This window comes from Aythya marila, assembly GCF_965140915.1.
Source record: "Aythya marila genome assembly, chromosome: 5".
Lineage (NCBI taxonomy): Eukaryota > Metazoa > Chordata > Aves > Anseriformes > Anatidae > Aythya > Aythya marila.
This window is the reverse complement of record NC_139046.1, coordinates 32,235,454-32,260,000: the sequence shown is the minus strand read 5'-3', so window position 1 is coordinate 32,260,000 and position 24,547 is coordinate 32,235,454. Positions and strand designations below refer to the sequence as shown.

Genomic DNA, 24,547 nt, shown 5'->3' with positions numbered 1-24,547 from the left:
TAATTTAAGGCTGAATTGCTCTGAAGTGAACCTGATGTTCAGTCAGACAATTTGAAAGCATAAGACAATAGATGCCTTGTGAGCAGAGATGCTGGCTGTGGCAGAAGCATGGTCTCTATTTTGCAGGGCATGTACATGCATATATGTTGCTGAGGATGATGGAGGGTTTTATGTAAGGTCTAGGGAGAGTCAGGATGTAACTAAATCGACTGTTTTCTACCAAGCCCTTTATTTATGGCAGTCAGACACTGCAGTGATGAGCGGTGACCAGCCTGCACCATCCAGCTGCAGGCAGGGCACCCTGCAGCCCCCTGAGGTGTCCATCCAGTGGCTGGTGGCTGCAGCGAGGTGAAGCCATGCAGTAGTCCTGGGCATCATCCTCTTTCGCACCCAGGTGCCAATGCTCTGCGAGCCTTTGTGGCAGAAGCAGTGCCTGCCAGGGCTGGTGGCTGCATCCCACCACCTGCAGAGGGGCTTCCAGAGGTCCTGGTCCGTGACGCTGGGCTCTGCGATGCACATGAGCAGATGGATGTGAAGGGCAGTAGTGTGGGCAGAAAGGCCAGAGCTGAGCTAGGCAGGGCCAATCTGCCCTTCGGGAGGCTGCCATGGGGGTACCACGGTCACCTGGTGGCTGTGTGCCTGTGTCCACGCTGGCCCAGGAGTGACATCTCTTTTGAGCTGGGCTGGCAGGAGCCCAAGGCTCCCGGCTGGGAGCAGGGCTGTGTGCCTCGGAGGGCTCTGCTCGCTCATCTCTGGAGGAGCAGCTGATGGCCTGGGCCTTGGCCAAGATGCAATGCCGTTGCCTCAAAGGCAGCCAGCCCCGTGGCTGGAGATGCTGATGGGACCTGCTCTGTCTGTAAGGTTTGACCTGCTGAGGCAGTGCCATGCATCCACATGGGCCTGTCACAGCCGTGAGTGATAACCAGGAGCACAGCCCATGGGCGTGCAGGGAATGGGGGAAGTTCTCTCGATCACTTACAGTAGTAGCCTCAGGACCTAAAAACACCGGTGTTTGTCCGCTCCTGTGTACACCACAACCCGCGTGGTTTTTTAAGGAGCCTGCAGTGCACGGGGAGGAGAGGCCGGGCACAGAAACCTACTGCTGGGGAAAGGGAGCACTGAATAATGCTCACCCAAGATGGGCCCTGGGCCATAGCTGGGATCAAGGGTGGGTCTGCCTGTTCTGGGGAGTGACCCGCAGCCTCAGGGCTTGCTTTTTCCACCTGCACCAGTGGAGCCTGTGCATAATCTGTTTATTTCCTTGCTTAAATTATCGTTGCCACACATTCAGCCCTGGTGGGCACGGGCTTTGCTGTGGGGCTGCCAACCCCGGTGGCGGACCCCCGAGGGTGCCGGGGTGGTGCTGCCCCCCAGGGCAGACCCTGGGGGAGGTGGCGGTGACAGGGGTGCCCTGTCCCTTGTAGGGGGGACCCTGTGTGCCCCTCACTTGTGGCAGAAGCCCCATGGCATTACCTACCCCGGGGGCTCTGCCTGCAGCTGCGGGCACATCTGTGTGTGCGGGGGGGGGTCCAGCCGCAGCACATCTGTCCTGCAGCTCGGGGGGGGGGTACACAGGAGGAGCCCCCCCCCAGCAGCAGGTACGTCCCCGCCGGCATCCCCTCCCTCCTGCCTCCCTCCTGCCTCCCTCCCTGCCTCCTTCCCCGCCGCCCGCCCTCCCTCCCTCCGCCTGCATGGGGAGAGCCGCGGAATGGCGGAGCGAGAGAAAGGAGCCGCATCCCCGCCCGCCTCCTCCCCCTTCCTGGGGCTACACCTCGCCTCGCCCCCCAATTTCAGGTACCGGACGCCTCCCCCGGGACCCCCACGGGGCTGCCCGGGCCGCAGCCCCCCCCTTTTATCCTCCCCCCCCAAGCCCCGGGCACCGCTCCCCATCCGCTGCAGCCCCCCCACCCCAGCCCCGCACTGCCGCTGCGGCCCCCTCCTCATCCAGCCCTTCTGCATCCTCCCCAAGCATCCTTCAGCCCCACAGCTCGCCCCATGCACCCCCTCATCCCCCCCACCCCATACATCGCTGAACCCCCACCTCACCCCCCCAGCACCTCTCCAGCCACCACAACCCCTGCTGGCCCCATATACCCCCCCATTTGCCATTTCAGCCCCTTCCAGCCTCCAGCTTTTGCCCCCTCTGCCCCTCCATCAGCCTCCTCACCTGCCTTGCCTCCTCCTCAGCCACCTCTCGCTGATGGCAGCGCTTCACCTCCCTCTCCGCCCCCCAGGGGAGCCTTTTTCTAGCCCTTTCCTCGAAATCCCGGGCGCTGCCTTGCCCTCCCCAGCGCCGTGGAGCAGGAGCCCCAGGCGAGCAGGTGGGAGCGTGCCAGGATTGATCCTCGCAGCTCCACCAAGCGCTCCCATCGATTTGGGACGGGGAGGGGGGACATGACACCTCCCGTGCCCAGCAAAGCTGCTGGTGGGAACGTGAGATGGCGAGGGCCAGGCCAGGGATGGCCACGGGTGCCAAACCTGCAGGGTCCGAGGGGTTTGGACCTGCTGGTCCCTCCCATGAGCAGCTCTGGGATGGGATGTGCTCGATGTGTAAGGGGGCTTGGTGGGTAAGGGGCCATCACCTGCTGGCCATCCGGGGCAGCTGGGTGCCTCTGGCGGCCGTGACATCTTCACAGCCATCGATTTACGCTCGGGGGTGTTGTGGCGGCGATGTGTGGGAGCTGGGTGAGGGGGGGGATCGGCACCAGGTGGCTACGTGGTGAGATTTTGGAGGTGGGGAGGAGCGGTGGAGCCATGGCTGAGTGATCACCATCCCCTGAGCCCTGGGACCAGCGGGGCCGTGTGAGGAAGCATCCAGCTGTGTCCAGCTGTGTGTTTTTTCCCCCCGTTTACCTCCGAGGGGCCCAGCAGACCTTTGCCACCAGAGCCCCTCTGCCGGGCGGCTCCTGCAGCCGCCTGCTATTGCAGCGCTGCCTGCCAGAGCCGCTGGGCGCTGCTGCAACATGGCTGGGGGAAGCCTGCACGCCCAGCCCTCACGCTGCCTCTTGGAGACGGCCGTCACGGAGCCGGGGCTCGGGTGTTGAGAAGGGGATGGGAGCCGAGAGCACTGGGCTCACCGGCAGCGCTGTCCTGTGGCTGCCTTGTGGGGGTCCTGCCCTTCCAGCCATCGTCGCCCCACAAGGTGCTGTGTGGCCTAAACGGGGACGAGCTGGTGGCTCGGGTCCTGAGGGGACTCGGGCAGCAGGTGACACCATGGGCTGGCCCTGAGGCCATGAGGAGGCCGGGGGGGGGAAGGCCTGGCAGGTCCCTGTGGCTGATGTGGTTTGGGGCGGTCTGAGAAGGGGTGGAGGCCCCGTGGCCACCCATCCTGTTGCTCCCAAATCCCCAAGCTCTATCCAGAGGTGGTGGTGGCCCCAGCACGGTGTGGAGGCAGGCAGCAGTGGGGCCAAGGGGAAAATGCATCAGCTGTCTGTCTGTCCAGCCTGCCGGGGCTCCTGGGTGGCAGAGCCTTGCAGGAGGGGAGCCAGGAGCTGTGGTGTTGCTCCTCGGGGAGCCTGGTGCCTGCAGGAAACCACGATGTCCCACGAGGGACAGCATCTCTGGGGGATGGAGACCTCGCCACCTCCTCGGCAAGCTAGAAGGAGTGTTTTCGGGCTGAGGCAGAGACCAGCCTCAGTGCTACGAGTTGTCTGCATGTCTGATGTGGACCTTTGGGTCTGGGAAGCCTGTGTGGAGGCCTTGAGCTGGGGAGCGAGGCGGGTGACCCTGCTTTTTGTGATGGGGGACCAAAGGTTGGTCTGGTTCTGAGGGAGCCCCAGCAGACGGGTTCGCTGGAGCCCCCAGTGTGCCTTGTTGTCCTGGCCAGGCCCCAGCATGGAGCCCCTGACCCCAAACCTCCCTGGAACCGAGCCCTGTGTCTGGCCCCTGCTCCTATGGCCAAACCCTGCAGGCTGGGGCTGCCCCTGCTTGTGCTCTCGCAGTTTTCGGGTGGCAGCTGTGGGATGCCAGCATTGTCGGGGGGTTGAGAGGTGTCCTCTGGCAGGGGTGCTGTCCTTGTTGGCCTCGGGGCTTTGCTCAGCCTCCCTGGAGAGCCCCACACCTTCCTGCAGCAGCACACAGGTGGTACCCACACTTCTCCTGCTGGCAGTCAGGGGAAAGTTGGCCCAAATGTCCCTGTAGGGCCTGCTCGAGCTTTTGTGGACCATGATAGAGCTGATGGGAGTAAGGGCTGCTGCTTGTTGCTGGTATTCTTAGCCTCTTTGAGGAGCAGGAGAGAAAGGCAGGGGTGTTCCCAGCATGGAGGAGCAGGGGGTGAAGAAGAACCATCCTTGCCTCCCCTGGAGCATCCACACGAGAGGAAGAAAGGGCAGCAGCAACGCAGAGATAGATTTCTTTATTCATTCCATCCAGCCAGAAGGTTTTGAACAGAGCAGACGCCTCCAGGCAGAGCTGGTAGGGAAGATGGAGCCTGGGATACTGTTGTAAGGGAGCTGAGAGACACCAAACACGGCGTCGGGAGTGAAACTCACCAGTGGCACCAAACCAGGGGAGCAGCAGCCGGCGGCAGAGGAGCTCAGCAGAGTGGCCCACGTGGCTCGGGGCTGGCTGAGGAGGCAGCAGGGCCATGGGGGCAGAAAGCCGACCCCTCTCCAGCAGCATGAAGCCAAAAGAAAGCCCCACTGCCCTGCAGGAAGGCATCCCATTGCTGTGACAGGGCCCTAATGGGAATCTTCTGTTCCTCCCTGTCTCAGCCAGTGATGCTGCAAGGGCAGGAGAAGGAGCCGGGGTAACCAGATGCCCCGCTGCGGGTGCTGGGGACCGGCCGCTGGAGCGCTACCAGGAGCCGGGCTGGCTGGCTGGCAGGCAGAGGCAGTCAGCATCCCCGGCAGAGAGCAGGGACTTGGCACGGGCTCAGCTGGGGAGGCTATTTTTTTATTTTTCTCCCCCTCCAGGACAGCTGATTCCATCTATTTTTAATGAGCTTGCCCGGGTTGCGCAGTGAGGAGACGGAGCAGCACCGGCAGCCACGGGCTGCACTGGGGCAGGGGGTGCCTAGCGCTCAGCATCCCCCCAACAACAACTGACCCCGGGCCGGGGTCTGCCTTGGGGTGGGAGCGCGTGCCCCAGGGAACGGGGGGGTCCTCCTCGATGCAGCTGCCCCTGAGCATGGAGTCGAGTGCTGAAGAGGAGAGCTGGCTGGAAGACCAGTGGGAGAAATGGTAGGGGACCGGCTGGGTATGGGGGCATGGGGGCTGTCCCCAGGGGTGTGCATGGGGCCAGGTGACAGCCCCTCGCCTGCGGGCACATCGCCCTCTCGCACCGGCGTTGCCGCAGGACAGCAGCAAACTTGGCACCGAGTGGAGCCCGAAGTTTTCCTGGCTGTGCAGGGAGACGTGCGGCAAATGGGGCCGCCGTGGGCGCGGGAATGTGCATGTCCGGCAGGATTTTTCAGCAGGGCGAGAGGAGGGAGCTGCCAACATGCGGCGTGGTGGAGATAAAAGGGCTGGCGTGCAGGGGGGTCACCTCTCCTGCTGCTGGGTGCAGGCAGGGATGGTGCTGGGACCCGTGGCTCCTCACTGTGCTTCCACGCCTCGGCGGACAGAGGGAAGGGGCTGATGGTGCCCAGCCATGGCGACCCCTGTAACCGGAGAAGAAATCGATCTGGGCTTTGAAGGTTTCTCTGCGAGCATCCTGCTCTGCGTTTCCTCCCCTCCTGCAGGCAGCAGCCGTGGGGCACGTGGGACTCCTCCCAGTGTGTCCCTGCTTCGTCTCCTGTAGGGACACCTCCACCCCATGGCTGGCAGAGGACTTTTGGGCTGGGCTCTTGTGTTTCCCACCCCGGTAATGAACAGACACGAGAAGCATTGCGGTAGCACCACGTATAGAAATGTTTTAATGCACAGGAGCCAGGGGCTCCCCAGGGAGGCAAGAGAGCATGCGAGGAGCTGGGTAGTCAGCACATTTCCAGCCGCTAAAAGGAAATCTCTGCAAACTTTCCAAAGGGGAGTAATGTGTCTGTGGGGCTGACAGCCATGAGGGAGCCATAAAGGGCTCATCGGGGCAGTGAGCGATGCCGATGGGCTCAGTTTGCGGTGTGTGCAAGGTCTGCAGGTCTTGATGTGATCACATGCCCCAGCGGGTCCATCCTCCTGCCGTGTCCCACCGGGCCCTGCCCTCCCCGTGATCCCAGTGTTTGCCCCGCTGGTCCCAGAGGTGGTGTTGGTGGCCCCGTCTGGGTGTGCCCTCCTGCCCCCCACACGTGCAGTGCGTGACCGCGGTCTCCGCTCCCTCCAGGCTCACCCACGACATCAGCCTCGAGGAGTTTGAGGATGAAGACCTCTCCGAGATCACCGATGAGTGTGGCATCAGCCTGCACTGCAAGGAGAGCCTGGCCGCCCGGGTAGGCGCATGGGGTGGGGACAGGGATGGGATTCTACGTTGTGCTCATGTGTTTGGTGCTGGCTGTGGGTGCTGAGGCACTGGTGGCCTCCTGCAGCCTCTGATTTGGGACCTTCCCAGGGCAGAAGGAGGCTGCTGGGGCACCAGCACTGAGCCCGGTGCCTGAGGCTGGGCGTACTGAGCCTGCTGGGGTGCGAGGCGGAGGCGAGCTGTTCCTAAACAGGGGAGCCGACCGTGCTCAGAAAAAAGCAGCTGCTAAAAATACGCACAAATGGTTTAAACGGGATGTGGAGGATTGCCCGAGGAGCAGAACTGAAAGCAGCGGCTGCGAGGGGGTCTTTTCAGCCTGAAATGTCAGCGCTGAGAGCCAGGGAGCTCGCGGGCCCGATGGCGATGGCTCCCGCGAGACGAGAGCTTGCGGGATGCGTCTGGTGAAGCAGCCAGGCCCGGGGGGAGTGTTTTGGCTGGGTCTGGCCACGTGCACGGCGCGGAGGCTGGGAAACCGGGAATAACCCCGGCACGTGAGCGCCGGCTGCATCCCGTGGGGACGCGGCCCCGGCCGAGGGCAGGAGCCAAACTGAAACCCGGAGCAGAGCGGGCTCCTGAGGGCTGGGCGGGTGCTGAAATTCCCCCCTGGAGCTGGGAGAGGCTGGTGAAGGTGGCTGCTGGATGGGGCCAGGCGGGCAAAGATGCCCAGCAGCAAAATGCCTTTGCAAAGGGCGATACCTTGACAGAGGAGGGGGTTGTTGGTGTTTTTTTTGGGTGTGTGGTGGTTTTTTTTGGTGCTGGGAAAACAATGATGACTTCATCACGGGCTATTTTAGCAGCTCTCCAGAAATAGTGGCTCAGGCACACAGCTTGCAAAACGTGGCTGGCTCCGGCAAGGAGGCTGGGTGCTGCAACGTGGGTCACGGTGGCACAAGTGCAAGGCCCAGGTTTTGGGTTCAGCCTCGGTTTGCTTGCTTTTGAACACAGGGCAGCTTATTCCCAAATTCAGCAAGGTGGGTCCTGCTGAAAGCAGGCTGCAGCTAGCGAAGGCTTGTGGCATCATTCGTGTTCCGGGAGCTGCTGGAACTGTTTAATGCAGGAACAAGAAATAGAAAAAAAAACAACTCTTCTTGGAAATACGGGAGAGTGAGAGAAGCAGTGCCCGAGGGAGAAGAGCAGGGATGTGCCTGCATTAAACCCGCATGGGCTGATCCTGATCCAGGCACATGAAAAGGCTTGAACCAGCCACAAAGATACAGACGTGGGGAGAGGATCACTGTGATTTCACAGCACAGTAAGGCTCCTGGAAATGCTGGGCTTCCTCTCGTTCCCATCCTTGGCTCAGTGTGACCTCTTCCCCACCGCCAGCCTTCGGGCTGTGCCAGAAGGGAGGGAAACGAGCAGCATCCACCCCGTGCCAGCCCCTTAACGCGTACCTGCAGCGGTTGTAGTTCCCTCTGAGGTACCGAGCCCCGAATGGCGCGTCACTCCTCGTGCCTACGTTCCTCAGAATCAGGCGCTGTTTTGCTCTCCTGCGTCCTTCTGGGACTTTCCCTCCTCTGAGTTCCCCGAGTGATTGCCACAGCTCCAGGATTGCCGAGGCAGCATCATTAGCAGTCTCGGCAGCATGTCAGCAGCTGCCTCCAATACGCCTCCCCTAGCTGGGTCTCACCAGTTTAGCTGGCAGGTTCCCCCAGACCTGCTCCCGCTTCCTTGTGAAAATCCAGGTGACTTGCCACAACCCCTGGCATCTGCCACGAGAACCGGGGAACTCTTTGTGTTAGGCCAGCGTAAAAAAACAAGGCGACGACCACCACAAGCTTTGGTGGTCCGGAGGGGCAAGCAGGCCGGGCTGAGGCTGGAAATCTGCCTTTATTTTGGTGCTGGGCTCAGTGCTGCTGCGGGGTGCCGGGGAGGCAGGTCAGGACCGCGTCCCCCAAGCCTGTAGCGGGGCAGCGGGAGGGAAGGAAGGCCGGCAGCCACGGCGATGGGCACGTGGGGTGGGACGCGCCATCATCCCCTGCTGCTTTAAAAGGCTGAGGCCAAGTGGCACGGCCGTCCTCCGGCCCTCCCAGTCTCCTGACCGAGCCGCTAATCCCGGCAGGGCTGTGTGAGCCGGGCGGGCGGCGCGGCGCGGGCGGCGGGCGGCGGGGAGGGCAGCCGGCTGCAGGCCGAGATGCTGCAGCTCGACCTCATCGACGCCGCCGGGGATGCGCCGGCCGAGGAGCAGACGGAGCCCCAGCCGCTGCAGAAAGCCCCCCAGCCCCCCAGCACCGAGAGCTACCGGCCCAAGCGACCCACCACGCTCAACCTCTTCCCGCAGGTGCCTCGCAGCCAGGTGAGAACCGGCCCGCAGGGGTGGGAGGGGATTTAGGGGCTTTTTTTCCCCCCCGGCTTTTGCCCCCCTGAGCTTTTGCCCCCCTGCTTTTGCATGGAGGGTGTTCCCAGGCGCTGCCGTCCCCGTGAGGGCTGATGTTTAGGTGCCCTGCATGCTGCCCCCCCTCTGAGCTGGCCTCCCCGAGCCCCGTCATCCCTCCTGCAAACTTCCCAAACCCTCACAAGGTGTGCCGCTGCGTGCGGGGCTATTTTTTGCCTTCCTCCTGCCTTCGGCAGCGGCTTCCCTTGCCAAGTAGGAGGATTTTCGTGGCGCTGACGTGCAGCTGAGGAGCGCAGAGCGAGAGGCAGGTGTCCCCGTGGGTGACAGATGGGGAGTAGTCGGAGCTGGGTGTCACCAGCCCGGCACAGGCAGCTGATGCCAGCTCTCTGCCTGAGGCCATGGGTGGGAGGAGGAGGAGGAGAAAGAGGAGGAGGAGGAGGAGGAAGGCACGGAGCCAGGACAATGCCCGCAGGGCAGCTGGCACCGGGGACAAAGGCAGCAGGGACACGGGGAGGCGGGGGGGAGCTGGCTGGAGCATAATGGACAAGGGGACAGCAGGCAGCCTTGTCCCACCCTGCGCAGGGACCCCGAGGAGCCGGTGGCACGTGGGAGCCACATCCAGCTGGGGGGACGGGGACAGCAAAGGCACCCCCCGGGCAGTTGGTCCCAACCAGTGTCCAGACCTGCGGAGAGGTATTTTTGGGGGGTGGTGTGTGTGTGTGGGGGGTGCATAGATGGTGGGCTGGGGAGGGGGAGGCTGCGGGGCCACGCTGGGGGCCACGGGCACGACCCAAGCTGAGGATATCGGGAACAGGAGCTTTGTGGCACAGGGCCTGATGTGGTTGGAAGTGGGAGCCCGGAGTCAGCAGGGATGGGCACAAGGGGCCCGTGTGTGTACCCCGAGGACAGGACAGGGTGCTGGGGATCCCACGGATCTTGGTGGGCTTCAGGGCAGAGAGCTTCGTGTTGGTGGGGAAGCAAAGCGAGCAGGGCAGCTCCCGCGCTGATGGTGATGGCTGCAGGAGAAAACCCCGAGAGTCCCAAGCTTGGAGCTTGAGCAAAAACTGCTGCTGGGGGAGAAATACCCGCACTGTGCCCCAGAGCTGTCTGCAAAGCCCGGGAGCAAAGCGTGCCCAGGAGGGTGGGCTGCACCCCGGGACGGGCACGGGCACCGTGGGGAAGCGCTCAGGCAGTCCCAGGCAGTGCCCAGGGACTGTGACGGCCCCGGCCGCTGTGCATGGCTGTGGGATGGGGAGGGATGGCTGCCACGTGCTGTTTACTGCCCGGGTGACAAGGCGGCTTTGTTCTCCTCCCCAGGACACCCTGAATAACAACTCCCTGGGGAAAAAGCACAGTTGGCAGGAGCGGGTGTCCCGGTCGTCGTCCCCTCTGAAAACGGGTGAGTCGGGGGGCTGGTGGCCAGGGGCCTCGCACCCTTGGGTGGCTCCTGGGAGTCGATCCCCAGCCTGCAGCATGGGGTGAGCGGTGCTGGAGGTTGGGGAAAACATCCCCAGTGGGAACATGTCCATCTGGAGCCTGGAGCATCCCCGCTGGTGGGAACACCAACGCTGCTCTCCTCCCCGCAGGTGAGCAGACCCCTCCCCACGACCACGTTTGCCTGAGTGATGAGGTCAATCACCAAAACAGCACAACCTCCACCAAAGACCGGGGCACGTCCACGGAGAGCCCGTGCCGGCGCACAGCAGCCACCCAGATGGCGCCCGCCTGCGTCGCCTCGTCCCGGCCCCCCGAGAAGCACCAGGCCACCAGCAGGCCCCCGCCCCACGGAGCCAGCGTGGTGGTGGTGACGACGAGGGGCCCCGAGGCCCACCGCGACCGCATCCGCTACCAGACGGACGTGAGGCTGGAGGCCACGGAGGAGATCTACCTGACGCCCGTGCAGAAGAACTCGGACCCGCTGGAGACCGAGAAGCCGTTCCTGTCCCAGTCCAGCGAGAACCGCATGTCCATCAGCTCCGACATCGACACCTCCAGCTACTCGGCCCTGGCAGGGAAAACCAACCCCTCCATCAGCGAGGAGGACGAGGTGCTGGACTACATGTCCTCCCCTGACAAGACGAGCCTGCCCCGGGCCTCCTGCGTGGGTGGGAGCAGCGGCTACCGGCCGGGCCACAACCTTCAGAGAGCGTCGGTGAGTTCGGACACCAGCGCCTTGTCCTACGACTCGGTCAAGTACACGCTGGTGGTGGATGAGAACGTGCAGCTGGAGCTGGTCAGCCTCAAGCAGTGCTACTCGGGCTACAGCGACGAGAGCGACTCGGCCACCGTCTACGACAACTGCGTCTCCTCGCCCTATGAGTCGGCCATCGGCGAGGAGTACGAGGAGGACGCGCTGAAACGCGACTCGGTCTGCCTCTCCGAGGACTCCACGCCCGAGGCGGACATCCACTTCTCCAAGAAGTTCCTCAACGTCTTCATGAGCGGCCGGACACGCTCCTCCAGTGAGTGCTGGGCGGAGGGAGGAGGTGGGTGGGGGGCTGTGTCCCCAGGCAGGTCCCTGGTATGAGCTTGCCTGGTCCAGGGTGCCCTGCAGGGTCTCCAGCAAGATGGAGAAGCTCCAGCAGGTGCTGGCTCCACAGCCTGTGATTTCTTCCCTTGTGGCCGAGGTATATGGGGGGGCTGGAAAAGCCTTGTATCACACAGCTGGGGGCATTTCAACCTGTTTTTTTGTCTGAGCTAAAACCACGAGGTATGAGCGAGGGCTGTGTCCTACCTGCGGTGGTGCTGGCCCTCAGAGCTGCAGCGTGCCCCTCTGCCTTCCTCCCCAGGTGCCGAGTCCTTTGGGTTGTTCTCCTGCATGATCAACGGCGAGGAGCAGGAGCAGACCCACCGTGCTGTCTTCAGGTGAGTGTGGGCACGAGCAGCGTCCCAAGGCCATCCCTACCCAAACCATGCTGCTTCCAACAGGGGCAGCCTGGGGACCAACCCGTTGTCCTTAGCTCAGGGGTGAGAGACCCCCCAGGGCACCCAGGATCTCTCTGTGCAGCCACGTGGGGGATGCACCAGGGGATAGGTATCTGTGTGTGTGCTGGGGTCCTGCTGCCCTTTGAGCCTAAACCCGCTCAGATCTCCATTCAGCATCCCAGATTTTGGCTAATTACACCTGCTGCCCACCCATGCTGGCCGCGGGTCCCACGTTGCCCCTGACCCAGCAGCGGGTTGGCAAGCAGCCCGCCAGAGCGGCCGGGTGCCAGTGACTCCCTGCCCAGGTTTGTGCCTCGCCACGCGGACGAGCTGGAGCTGGAGGTGGACGACCCCTTGCTGGTGGAGGTGCAGGCGGAGGATTATTGGTACGAGGCCTACAACATGCGGACAGGGGACCGGGGCATTTTTCCTGCCTACTACGCTATCGAAGTCACCAAGGACCCAGACCACATAACAGGTACCAAGCCGCCCTGATGGTTGGCGATGTTGCTGATTCCCTGCTCACCTCTGAGAGGGGGAAAGGAGGATGTCAGGCAAAGAATGATGGGGGTAGCCGCAGCCAGTGGTGGTGGGGGCTTGTACCCGATGCTGGGCAGGGAATTGTGCAGAGGTAGGGGCATGGCGATGGCCATCAGAGACGATCCCCGCCACGTGCTCTGTCTTCCAGCTCTGGCCAAGAACAGCGACTGGGTGGACCAGTTTCGGGTGAAGTTCCTGGGCTCGGTGCAGGTTCCCTATCACAAGGGCAACGACGTGCTATGTGCAGCCATGCAGAAGGTAGTGTCCCAGCCCGGGCTGAGCCCCTGCGTGGGAGTGGGGAGAAGAGAAGGGGCGAGCTGTCCTCACGGGCTGCCCACGAGTGCCAGGGCTTTGTGTCTCTGTCTCCCCACAGATTGCCACCACGCGCCGCCTTACTGTGCACTTTAACCCACCCTCCAGCTGTGTCCTGGAGATCAGCGTGCGCGGGGTCAAGATTGCCGTGAAATCTGACGACTCCAAGGAGCACAGCAAGGTAGTACCCACTCGTCTCATCCCTTCCCTTCTTGCTGCTCTTAGCTTGGAAATTAAGGGTCTCCACCCAATTGTGCTCCCTGTTCCATGAGAAACACCATCCAAAGGGTTGTAGGCCCACCATCAGGGTCCCCTAAGCCTGTTGGGAGCCCAGTTTTGGGCCGTACCAGAGGATGGTGCCCTCACAGCTGCCAAGCACGTTGTTGTGCTGGGATGCTGCGAGCTGAGCTGCATCCGTAATCCCTCAGCTGCTCCTAAACCTTTCTGCTACTATTTTGAGTGGCGTCCTCCAGATCTGCCCCGTAATCTCTTTAGCTGGGTATTGCAGGCTGCTGATAAGTGGTCTCCATAAGTAGCCTAGCAAGATGCTGTGTGGAGGCAAGCGAAGCCTTCACAGCAAGCCTTTTGGAAACCTTGCCTTTGGACGGGGTGCTGGATTAGGCCACGGGTGCTGTGGTGGCGAGCTGGGCTCAGCCTGAGCTCCTATTTCCAGGGCTGGAGACCAGCTGCCCCACAGGGCAGGAGGGGAGGCGTGTTGACAAGTTTTTTCTCTGTTTCCCCAGGTAAACAAGTGTAGCCATTTTTTCCAGCTGAAGAACATTTCCTTTTGTGGATACCATCCAAAGAACAACAAGTGAGTAGCGGGAGGTGCAGGGCAGCTCTCAGTGCCTCAATGCACGGAGGCTTTGCTGCCTTCCTGCCTCCAGCATCCCCATCCTGAGGGCTCCCCTTCCCCTGTAAGCCACAGCTTCATGCGAGGAGCAGCCTTTGGGTGGGTTTCACATCCCTGGGCCATGCGAGCTGGTGGCCACTGGGGATTGGGACCCCCTTTGCCAAAGGTGGGCACTGGGGGTACTTGTTCCTGCCTGCCTGACACTCCATTCTCACCCTCTCTCTGCCCTCAGATATTTCGGGTTCATCACCAAGCACCCTGCTGACCACAGATTCGCCTGCCACGTCTTTGTCTCGGAGGAGTCCACAAAGCCGCTCGCAGAGTCCGTAGGGTGAGTCCTGGCTGGGGCAGGAGGAAGGTGCTCCCTCCCCACGGACAGGAGGAGCAGCACCTGGCTCCTCTCCCCTGCAGCGAGGGGACTGGGGCCAGGGCCAGGGCTGACGCTGCTGCGGGCAGCGTGTTCCTGACAGCGCTGGAACAAATCCCGCTGCAAAGCTTTGCAGGCAGATGGCTGAAAGCCACGCGCTGTGTGGAGGCTCGGAGCTGGGGTGGAGCCCTCGCTCCAGCAGTGCCCCTGGGTGCTAATGCATGAGGCTCCCTGGGGCCAGGAGGGGTTTGAGTTGACAGCAAGGGCGAGACGGGGAGCAAAACAGGCTCAATAAATGCCTCGGGGAGGGCGCAGCTGAGCTCTGCTCCGTGCTGTGTTGCAGGAGAGCTTTTCAGCAATTCTACAAGGAGTATGTGGAGTACACGTGCCCCACAGAGGACATCTACCTGGAGTAGGGGCTGGCACGGGCTCCTGCTGCACAGCCAAGGCTCGCCCCTTCCCCGTCGTGCATGGACAAGAGCTGCTTTGAGACCAGAGGAGGAGCGGGCCCAGGGAAGGGCTCCCCGGGGCACCGAGCTGCCTCTTTTCGTGGCTCCCCTTCCTCGGGCTGGGGCTGGGGGGACGGGAGGGGGGAGGGCTGGACAAATCGTGTTTATTGTACAAAATATTTAGTTTATTCTATTGGAGAAGTGCCCACGGGGTGCCCTGCCTGTGAGTGCTGGAGGGGCGGGCAGCACAGCCTTGCTCCAGCCCTTCCCTGCCGCAGGCCGGGGTGCCAGCAGCTCCTCCCTGTGACCGTGGCCCAGCTCCCCGTCACATCCCTCGGGGGTGACTTTTAACGCAGCGGCAGAGTCGGACTCCTGCAGGATGAAGACACAGCAGCTACAGCCAACAAGAACCGCCTGAGGGCTCCTGCCTGGGGAGGGGACATCGCTTCCCTGCCAGGCCCCCAGGGACAAGGCTGCCGGGCAGGGAGGACGGAGCCCAGTGGCTCTGCTTGGAGTGCCAGAGAAAGGACGAGCTGAGACAGCTCACCCCTGCCTCTGCCCCCATCCCTCCCCTCGTAGATCCATGCCCTGGGGTGAGGAAGATCCCCCCCGTACCTCTGCAGCGACCACACCACGGGGAGGGAAGCGTTTCTCTGCCCCTGTCCCCTCTCCCCTCCAGCCGCAGGGGGCAGGGGCAGGGCTGAGCCACCCCCACCATGGTGGGGCTCAGCCCCGTGCAGACCGGGGTGCCTGCCAGAAGCGGAGCAGGGAAGGGCTAAAGCCTGCAGGGAGCCGCACACATCTCCAGGGAGGTTAAAAACACCACCAGAAACCTCTCCTGGTCCCTGCAGCCAGCGGTCTCCGTGCTTCAGCTGGATCTGCTGTGATGGCAACAACTATTAAATATGATGGTTCATGGAGCAGTGCTGCGGTGCTCTTTGTGTCCCACAGCCATAGGTTTGGGCCCTGGATTTCCCCAGCCCTTGGGGGTGCAGGAGGTGCTGGAGTACCTCAGGTTTCCTCTGAGAGACCCAGCTGCAGACCTTGGAAGCCAGAGATCGTGGCATAACTTACCTCATGCCCTTCCATTTACAGTACCAGGAGGAATCTGGCTCTGCTACCTCTGTAGTTGCCATTATGTAGTTGAGGACAGCAAAAACATCCCATCTTGGCCTTCTCTGCTTCAGGCTGAGCAGCCCCAGCTCCTCTAGCCTCACATACCCTGAGGGTATGGCTGGAGCCCGCCATTCCTGCCCCCCACACCTACCTGTGTGCCCCACTGTCCTGCAGCAGCGTGGGGCAGAGCAGAGGGCAGGCTCACAGGTGGGCATCGTCGTAGTACTCCAACAAATCAAGCTCATCACGCTTGGTTTTGCCAGCTCTGCGCAGTCCTGCAGGCCGCTCCCGGGCTGCCCGGGTCCTGAAGCGAGGCTGCTTTGGTTTAATGCCATAATCTGGGGGTAGACAGCGGGGTGAGGGCTGGGGGGGTTTTCCTTGCCTTCCCTGGAGGGGTGAGTGCACAGGACGGGGCTGGGGGAAGAGCTGTACCATCCACCAGGCCAAAGTGCTGCTGTGGGAGCTCCAGGAGGGCGGAGAAGTCCTCAGGGACTGAGTAGCTGTGGAAGAAACCCCGAGGTGGAAGCGAGCCGAAGCCTCCCTGCACTCACCTGCGTCGGCACCACCAGCGGCAGCCCAGGCCTGCTGCAGGAGCACTGGGGCTACAGGAGAGGGGGCACCCAGCCCCTGCAGCACCACTGCAGGTACCAGGATGGGGGGAGAGGAGGATGAGGAGAAGTGCCCTCACCTCTGGCGCAGGGGCAGGGAGAGCGCAGCCGCCAGCAGCTGGGCGAGCAGCAGCAGCCAGCACTGCATGGCTGAGCCGTCACCCACCCCTCTCAGGTTCCGCAGCGAGGTCACAGAGGAGCCACCCGCCCGGCCCCAGCCCTTCTCCCCCTCCCCAGCCTTCCAGGCTTTACCTTCTTCAGCAAACTCCTTGTCAGAAGCCCAGGCTGCGAGCCCTGCACCCTGCCAGCCCCCAGGACAGCCCAGGGAGGAAGGCTTCCCTCACCAATGAGGCCAGCTGGCAGCAGGCAGGCTGCTCGGGGGCAGCCCAGTGCCACAGGCTGGCTGACAGACCAAACTGATGGCTCACGTGTCCCTGAACTACCAGAGCAGATACAGAAGACAGCCGTAGCTGCCCAAGCCTCAGCTGTACCCTTTATTAAGTGCTGCACAGCAGCATTTGCTGAATTAATCTCTCCAGTTCTCTCCTCTGCCCTTGGCCAACCCCCCTGAGCACTGGCTGGCAGCCATTCTGCAAACCCTTTTAGCACGCGTTAGGTGCTAGCACAGCATCCCGCAAACTGTGGCAGGAAACTGGGGGCTGAAGCAGGCACCTGGAGTTAGAGATAGTCATAGCTGAGCATACAGGCCAGAGCAAAAAGCCTCTAAGAGACAATATTAAAACAGGAAGTATATCCCTGAATAGACAACTGCGAAAGCTGCTCTTTCTGATAGGGACAGGCCTGCTGGCAACCAGACTCAGAAGACACAGGGGAATCCCCTGCTTGAAAGGGAAAGGAGGCCCTTCAGCTCAGCTCTTTCAGTTCAGACAGTTTATTTGACAGACAAGCCCGCTCCACGCAGATTGGCCAGGCACGGCCAACACAAGCAGGCTGCAGGTCAACCTCAGCGCCGTGAGGTGGGAGACAATGCTCTCCAAAAATCACTACGCTGCCCGGCTTTATAATAGTGCAGCTGTACAAAAGGACGAAAAAAAAAAATCAAGTGCTTAAAAAAGGTCGTCCCGTCACCATCACTGGAGCCACAGCACTGTCCACAGAAAGAGGTGGCCAGGGTCTCTCCGCACATGTAGTGTCCATCATTCAGTAAGATCTGTTTAAAAATTACATACACCCCCCTCCCCACCCTGCAGAACAGGAGCTTCTCATTGATGGTTTAACTAAAAATTAATCGTTATCAACACCCCTTCCCCCAGCCTGCCTGCCCTCCTTAGAAACATCCAGCCATGAGCTTAGCAAATAAGAATCATCATTTCCTCATCAGCCCCAGTTGTAGAAATAGATTTTCTGCCAGGCAGGTAAGTAATCCATCAGCGGCCCTGAAACAAGAGAACACAAGGCAAGAATTTGAAGCTGTATGTGTATGAGGTAGCTACCCCCTCCTCATTAAGGATACCCAACAATTCCAAATCTCCCCTTATACAACTCAGAGAAACCCAAGAATAAAATAGGTACTTTTGCCAAGAGGGAAGGCAACTCTGGGCTGTAGTGCCAGAGGTTAGAGCGGGACCAGGAGGTGCGTGAAACATGGTCAGCACAGGTACGGTGTGGAACATCACTCCCTCCGTGCTGACGTGTCCGAGGTCTGGAGGGAAAGGGCTTCTGCAGTGCCCAAGGGGAAAACCTGCGCACGGTGAGTCAGGAGGACACAGCCATGGCACAGGGAAGAGGGAGACAACTCAGCAGTAATGGGCAGGTGCAGACACAAAAGGAACTGCTGTAGAGCAAAAATGCTTATGCTGGCACAAGGATTAATGCAGGTTCCAAAGCCTCTGGAATCAGTAGCTGGAGGAGTGGCTCCTGAGCTAGCCAGCTTTGTGACTTCCTCAGAGAAAGGACAGAGCCATAATGCTAGGCTCATCTAATGCCTTATCACTGCCATGAACCGCTTCGTATCAGCAGGGAAGAGGGGGAGGTGAAATTTTGGCCCATAAAGGGATCCTCAGGTGAAGGACTAGGAGAAGGCAGACCTAGTTCAGCCCTTTGGTTTATAATCCATTCCTGGTCAATACCTCTAGGCAATTGTTTACCCCTCACATCTGTATTGCAGACCAGGGATGAAAGAAAAGTGCAGAAGCACTGGCTGCAAAACAGGGCTGTGGTGCACTGGTGCAGCCATGGAAAGGCAGCCCAGGGGAACAGGCCCAGGTGGCAGAGACAAAGCTCTGCAGCCTGCTAGGGTGCAGAACCACTGTGGTCACGCACAGGTCCCTAATAGCCAAGAAATGATTAATTCTGTGCTTCTGTGATCTTTTTCTGTTCCAGTTTATAACAACACCAATACCAACAAGGGTGCACTGCTGCTAACCATCCCAGGGACTTCTCAATTCCTTCCTCAGGTCATAAACTACTTGATGAACATTCTGCACGGCTCCTGTGATTTTTCTCCACCCCCCAGAAGCAGGGATACAGCAATGGGGCCCACTTACGTGTGATAAAGCCAACTCCAGGCACGTAATCAGCCAACAAGCGCAGGAGGAAGAGGATCCTGCCCCTAGGAAAGGAGAGAGTATGAGCAAGTCCAGTGGGACATCTGCCCCAGCTGCTGCGAGCACTAACAGCAATGGCAGCTGTTAGGCAAGGGCTTGTATTAACCTGGTCACAGGCACCCAGACCTCTTCAGATCTGCTCACCCAGTCCCCTGATGCTATTTCTGTTAAAAGGGAAATTCTCAGCAAAAGCCCAGCAGGGGCCCCTTACTCTGAGTATCGGTCATAGAAAGGAGATCTCAACAGGTAGTAGAGCAGCAGGATGGTTCGTCGCCTCAGCTCCGCTCGCTCTCGCCTGTTCAGGTCTTTCAGATCACTCAGCAAGCTCAGACTGGAAGGAGAAGGGAACAGAGCTAACTCAAGGCAACAGCAGCCAACAGGAAAAAAAAAAAAAAAAAAAAAAGTGGGTTTCTAAATGCCCTCTGTTCGCAGCTCCATGCTGAGCAGTCTGCACCAGCTTTCTGATGGGCAGTACAGAACAGGGAGTACTATAAGTGGTGTAGAAAATACCTAAATGTGTAAATCTCCCAGTTAAAAACCAGGCCTGGCCCCTGTGCATATGTCAGTAGGGCCCAATCTGCCCTGGATTGGGGAGCAGGGGGAAGCACGATGCTCAGCCTCCACCAACCTCAACCATCTGTAAAGTTACTTTCTTAGACTGACCTTGAGATATCCAGGACTGCTGAGAGGAGCCAGGGTTTCCACGATCTCTGGCCCCACACTCCTAAACTCAATACTAGGAACGCACAGTCAAGGAATAGAAAGAACCAATGATGCCGAACAAGAGGCATGCAGGCAAGTGACCCCCTGGTACCAGGAAAGCTCTGCAGAGCCCAGGAGAACACACTCCAAGGCAGTGCTGGAGGGCCCCAGGGAAGGTGTTGGAGGACTTGTGCCCACAGCTCAAGCAGGTGACACTGGATATCAAGACGTAAGAGGAGGGAGGAGTCCCAAGAGCCCTGCACAAGCAGGGCAGCAGCAGGAAACCCCGAGAGTGGTGTGGTACCACCCTACCCCAGGGCTCGTTGGACGAGCCCCTAGCACCCTCTGCTGGCACCCAAGGCACAGTGTGCCCTCATGCAGCCAGGGCAGGATACAGTGAAGCAGAGGACGGGTAACGTAGATCGATTCTGCAATGGTTTCTTGGAGACCCAGGGGGGTGGGAGGCTGGTTCATCTCCTCTGCTCTTCGGTTCTGCGTCTCCTCCCTCTGCTGGGGGGACCCCCAGTGCCTGGACTCCAGGGACGGAGCTGAAACGAGATCAGGTAAGGCGTGGGAGAGCTTGAAGAGATGCACAAACAGCAAAGCTGGGGCTGCCCCTCTCCAGCTGCTGCAGCTGACCGGCATCCTCTGAGCTTGCCTCCACAGGGGACACAGCAGGGAGAGATATTCCTAAGATTTGTGCTCCTCAAACAGGTCACTTAGGACGAGACAACTCTAAGTGCTGGTCTTGCACCATGTGCCTGAATTTCCATTGCTTTGATATCCCTGGCAGGATATGCCCCCATGCAAGTTGATCAGGTTTTGCTCTTCACTGCCCACACCCAGGTCACGCATAAAGGGCACAGGGCAGAAACAGCTCTGACGAGGATGGAAAACAGGCTCAGCTACTTACTGTTCTGAAGAGACCGCACAACACGGCTAGAACGCCTGCCAACATAGGTCTGATCCTTCCCTGAGGAGTTGCCTTCCATGTCTGTGGGAGAAAACAGCCAGAGGGTGAGGCTGCAAAGGAACGCACCTGAACCCGGAGCTGGCAGCACCTTCCCTACATTGCAGCAGGCAGACCAGACTGAAGGTTTGACCTACTGAAGGACTAATACTACACAGAGTTCTCACAGGGTGAAAAGTTAATCTGCCTGACATTGTCCAGGCCTAGCATCTCCTTCCTCACCATCAGACCAGTGGACAGCTTGATCCACAATTCAGCCAGTGGTTCCAGGCTTTGACCCTTCCGCCCCCTCCTTCCAGACTGTAGGGTTACACTGTCTCTAAACTAACCCGCACTCTGGAGAGGGTGGAAAGGAAAGCACATCACGGCACAGCTTTGAGTGCTGAACTCTGAACAAGCTCCCTAGAAGCTCCTAGCAAGACAAGATGTGGCCCAGCAGATGCCAGGCCGGTGACAGCACTGAGGGCTCACCTTCGGGATGGAGAGGCTGCTGCTGCTCCCTGTTCAGCGGCACGATGGGAGGAGACGTCTGGATGCCAGCTTTGTACCACAGCAGGAGCAGGAGGCGAAGGATGGCTCTGTGGGCAGACACGCAGAAGATTTTAATACCAAGCTACGGAGCTGTGCTCCTTCTGCGCTCAAAAGCTGGCGTCCCCAGAAGAGGGGAACATTCAGGTCTGCTCAGGGAACTGTCCAGAGGGTAAGTGCTCCCTTCCAGCACAGCATCCAACACACTGCAGGGCTCCAAACTCCCCCAGCCTCAAGGATCATCAGCAGCTCAGTCCTGCTTGGCCTTTATCCTGGGGTAACACCAAGCCCCCTCCAGATCCCCTTTCACACACAGCCCCTTCCCCTCCGCCTGCAGCACTTACTTAGCCAGCTGGATGAGGACGATGATGGTCCATCGGCCCATCTCCCCCCACATCCTGGCTGTCCCCATCTCTGCAAAGACCTCCACGCATTCTAGCACGCTCAGCCAGGTCCGCAGCTTCTGCTGGGGCAGTGACTGCAAAACACAGAAGGAAGGGGAGGAAGGGGGACAGGATGCAGGTTCTGCTTGTGAGTTAAAAGTGGCACACACACAGCCCAGTCCGGGGGGACTCTTGGAGCTAAGAAAGTGATGGCCTTGGAAGTCACGGCCTCAGAAACATGAAGTGGTGCCCGTCCTACAGCCAGAGGCTACAGGTAAGCCCTTTTTTCTACCTCCAAGCAGGGGCAGAACACATCACAATATTCAATGGAGCTGCTACCTCAGAAACAAGGAGAATTTCACAGCTGTATGTGAGGCCGCTATCTGCTCCAACTAAAACAGCTTAACAGGTATCCTAGATTGTGGCACAGCACCCGAACTCCAAAGGTAAAACCCCTTCCTCCTCCTTGTTCTAGAGCTGGGGCACATGATGAGCCCTCTCCCTGGCCAGAGTTGAGGACACGGCACACCTGGAGCACAGGGCATGTATTACTTGAAAAGCATCAACAAGGAGAATAATGCTGAAGTCCACTTCACCCCACATTTGGCCTTTAACACCCAGAGAAATGAGTCTTCTGCACTTTTGGTCATTACATACCCGATGTCCCAGCCAGAGAGCTGCCTGCACGGGCTGGCACTGAGCCACCCACATCCAAACCCACTCTGCAGGCAGGCTTGCGACATCGAGGCCTGTCTGGGAAAAGCAAAGCCCTCCTCCTCCTTCCCCCACAGGGTCTAACGAGTGCTGAACGCCAACCTGGGGCTCTTGCAAAAGAGACATGGCAGCCAGGTGCTTTTATCTTTGCTTTGCTCAACACCACGCACGAGGGAAGACTCCGGGGAACCGAATCAGAGCAGGAGTGGTTATTCAGTGACTGCGCTCCTCAAAATGAGCTGTGGGGCTCCCGGAGCAGGTCAGGGCCTGATTTCTGTGCTCTGGGAGCGCTCTCCTCCAGGCCAGCAGCTACGGTGCAGGGCTGCTGTTACCACACATTCAGCAGTTACCTCTGACCTCTGTGTACCTGGCAGCTACAGCAGTCCACGGCAGGGCCCTGTGGGTTTCTGTGTGCACCCCTTGAGAGCACAGCACCTGCTCGGGAGAGAAACCCAGACCCCGATTCCTCCTGCCACGCTCTCCGGCCTTACCACGGGCAGGCTGCGCTGCAGCTCCTTCCGCAGGATCCAGTCGTTCAGCAGCACCAGCAGGTTGGAGGCCGAGTACACTGCGAGGGAGCGGGCACAGCGGGGTCACGGGGCGCAGGGGGAAGGAGAGGGGGGCGAGGAGGAGCCCCCCAACCTCCAACCCAGGGATGGCCAAGGGGGGCACCCGGCCACCCTCATACCTACCGAGCTCCGACAGCTCGTGGGCATCCGCGAAGCGACCTGCGGGGCGAGAAGAGAGGGTGACAGCGGGGTGACACCAGGGGGTGACACCGGGGGGGGAGAGGGTCCCAGCCGCACCTGGCAGCAGGTAGGAGAGGCCGCGCACGGTGCCCTCCAGCTGGGCGGTGGCGGCCGGGTGCCGCCTCACGTAGTCCTGGTAGCGCTGGCACAGCTGCCGCAGCCGCCACGCGGGGCCACGGGGCGACGATGGGGACGGGGATGGGGACGGGGACGGGGCCAGCAGTGGGGCCGCCATGGCACGGCTCCGCGCCGCCTCCCGCTGCCGCCGCGCATGCACGGCCCGCCCAGCGCCGGCCGCCCCATGGGCGCCGGGGCGGGGGTTTAAAGGCACGGAGGCGGCGGCGGTGGTGGCCCCAGTCCCGGTCCCCGTCCCCGGGGTGGTCCGGCAGGTGCGGGGCTGCGGAGGGGGTGGTGGGGTTGGGGGTTGTTGTATCTGGTGGTGGTGTTAGGGAGGGAGTGTGGGGTGGGGGGACGCGAGGAGGTGTCCTAGGTGGGTGCCGGCAGGTGGGGTGCCTACAGCGGGCAGCAGGTGGAAACATTAATGGGGTCTGGGGGTGGGAGCCTGCCAGCCTCCTTTTCCCCTTCTAACCCCTGTCCTGGCTCTGGGCTGCTGGGGCTGGAGGAAGGGAGGCGGTCAGAGCCACCCTGCTCCTTCCTGCACGTTATGGGTGTGAGGGACTCGCGCAGCCCTGTGCATGCTGCACCTTTGCTGTGCTTAAGCACCAACCCTCGTTTAATAGGTGTGGGATGTACCTGGCTGCAGCCTGTTGCAGAAGAAGGACCCACGCCTTTGCTTGGTCCTTCAGACCCTCCCTGAGCCGTGCTGCTGGGCTCAGCCGTGGCCGCTCACCCTGTGCTGAGCCCGCCTGGCCCACGGCACGCCTGTGGTCAGTGCCTCCGAGCCACCCCACAGCAAACCTCATGGTCCAAAGGTCAGCAACTGCACGGCTCCCTGCTGGAGCACGGTGCCTTTGAGGGAGCGCAGGGAGGGCAAGGAGGGTGTTCTGCAGCCTCCCGAGTGCAAACAGAGCTCCGCCAAGCTTCCCCTCCTTCATCCTGGCCGCTTACCTCCGCACAATGGGCGCAGTGTCTGCCCGCGGCTTCCACCGCGAGGGTTACGGCTGCATGGGCAGGCACTTTATCCTTTCTTATCTTTTTTCCTCCCCCTTCCCCTGAGGGTTTGTTTTCCGGCAGGCTGAGTTGGTGAAGGGCACGAGGCACTGCTGGCAAACGGTCCGGTGCTAAAGAAAACTTTGTAGTCAGAATTGCGTGGGTTAGACCCAGCTTTCCATTCGCATGTCACGTTACTACCTGTGAGCCACTCAAATGCACAGTGGCAGAGCTGCTAGTGTGCATGTTGAAGTGGGGTGGGACAGCACCTGAAGCCCGTGATGGTGACCTGCAGAGCAGCCTGCTCACAGTCGGCATACACGCTGCCGATGACTCTAGGGGCATATCCAGTGCCGCCTGCCGGAGCTGCTGCCCTTCAAGGAGAAGCACTGGCCCTGCCAGACAGCAATCTGAGAGCCGGCTGCTGAGGAGGCTGCCAGAGACACCTTGTCCACAGCCAGAGGTGAAGCCTGATGCACAAAGTCCTTGGGCTACTCCGAACAGCATCGCTAGATAGTGCGGTTCTTTCCCCTAATGAGAAGCTTTTTGGCAGATGCTTCCTCTTCCCTCCCTGTCCTGTGGCTCCCTCCCATCCGCTGGCTGGCCTGTCTGCCTTTCTGCTGGTCTCCCTCCCGCAGTGAGTGAGTTTGGAGGACAGTTTGGGAAGCATCACGGTGCCTTTTTATGGTAAATAAGCTGCAACGGAGCACTGTAGGAGGGGCAGCTTCTCAAAGCTGCTGGGAGCCCATGAGATTGGGCAAGACTTCAACCACCTTGGCTTATGGTGCCCGTTGCAGGGGTAGGAGGTGAAAGGCTAGGTGAAGGGGCTGGTTTCTCTCCTGTCTGTACCTGGAAAGGTCTCTGAGCCGCCCCTTTCCTAGCACTTACTGGTCAGGGTGACAAAGGCTGGTGCTTACTGGAAGCCCCCT

General features: G+C 60.6%; 3 protein-coding genes across 4 annotated transcripts; 1 reads left to right on the top strand and 2 right to left on the bottom strand.

Moving 5' to 3' along the window:
• Positions 1-1,708: 1,708 nt before the first annotated feature.
• On the top strand, positions 1,709-14,182 carry MAPK8IP1 (mitogen-activated protein kinase 8 interacting protein 1; the record flags this gene model as incomplete). 2 transcript variants are annotated; one of them, XM_082761207.1, is made up of 12 exons in its annotated part: positions 1,709-1,794; positions 6,256-6,409; positions 8,459-8,686; positions 10,043-10,124; positions 10,312-11,187; positions 11,515-11,590; positions 11,956-12,128; positions 12,339-12,448; positions 12,564-12,683; positions 13,246-13,316; positions 13,588-13,686; positions 14,066-14,182. In XM_082761207.1, 12 exons carry the CDS (start codon positions 1,709-1,711, stop codon positions 14,136-14,138), a joined length of 2,148 nt encoding a protein of 715 aa, XP_082617333.1. In that variant the 3' UTR covers positions 14,139-14,182. The 2 variants fall into 2 exon arrangements, with proteins under 2 accessions (XP_082617333.1, XP_082617334.1); XM_082761208.1 differs by lacking the exon at positions 1,709-1,794 and adding an exon at positions 4,989-5,180 and having other exon boundaries at positions 6,256-6,361; positions 8,453-8,686.
• A 407-nt stretch (positions 14,183-14,589) lies between these two features.
• Positions 14,590-16,043, bottom strand: FREY1 (Frey regulator of sperm-oocyte fusion 1; the record flags this gene model as incomplete). The annotated part of the gene is made up of 3 exons (XM_082760619.1): positions 14,590-15,625; positions 15,720-15,787; positions 15,976-16,043. The coding sequence occupies 3 exons, from the start codon at positions 16,041-16,043 to the stop codon at positions 15,489-15,491; spliced, it is 273 nt and encodes a 90-aa protein (XP_082616745.1). The 3' UTR covers positions 14,590-15,488.
• Positions 16,044-16,326: 283 nt separating this feature from the next.
• Positions 16,327-22,745, bottom strand: PEX16 (peroxisomal biogenesis factor 16). The gene is made up of 11 exons (XM_082762004.1): positions 22,566-22,745; positions 22,452-22,487; positions 22,251-22,327; positions 21,007-21,140; positions 20,606-20,712; positions 20,078-20,158; positions 19,560-19,712; positions 19,126-19,198; positions 18,674-18,793; positions 18,403-18,467; positions 16,327-17,292 (listed from the first exon to the last, which is right to left on the bottom strand). Exons 1-11 carry the CDS (start codon positions 22,741-22,743, stop codon positions 17,234-17,236), a joined length of 1,083 nt encoding a protein of 360 aa, XP_082618130.1. The 5' UTR covers positions 22,744-22,745; the 3' UTR covers positions 16,327-17,233.
• Positions 22,746-24,547: the final 1,802 nt, after the last annotated feature.

Bases quoted from the DNA above. Each gene is read 5' to 3' on its own strand.
- PEX16 (XM_082762004.1), bottom strand. From the start codon at position 22,743: ATGGCGGCCCCACTGCTGGCCCCGTCCCCGTCCCCATCCCCGTCCCCA. The intron at 22,328-22,451 runs GTAGGTATGAGG...GCTCCCTCGCAG, and splicing joins CCACGAGCTGTCGGAGCTCG to TGTACTCGGCCTCCAACCTG. The intron at 19,199-19,559 runs GTATCCTGCCCT...GTGCGTTCCTAG, and splicing joins TACCCGTCCTCTGCTTCACT to TATTGAGTTTAGGAGTGTGG.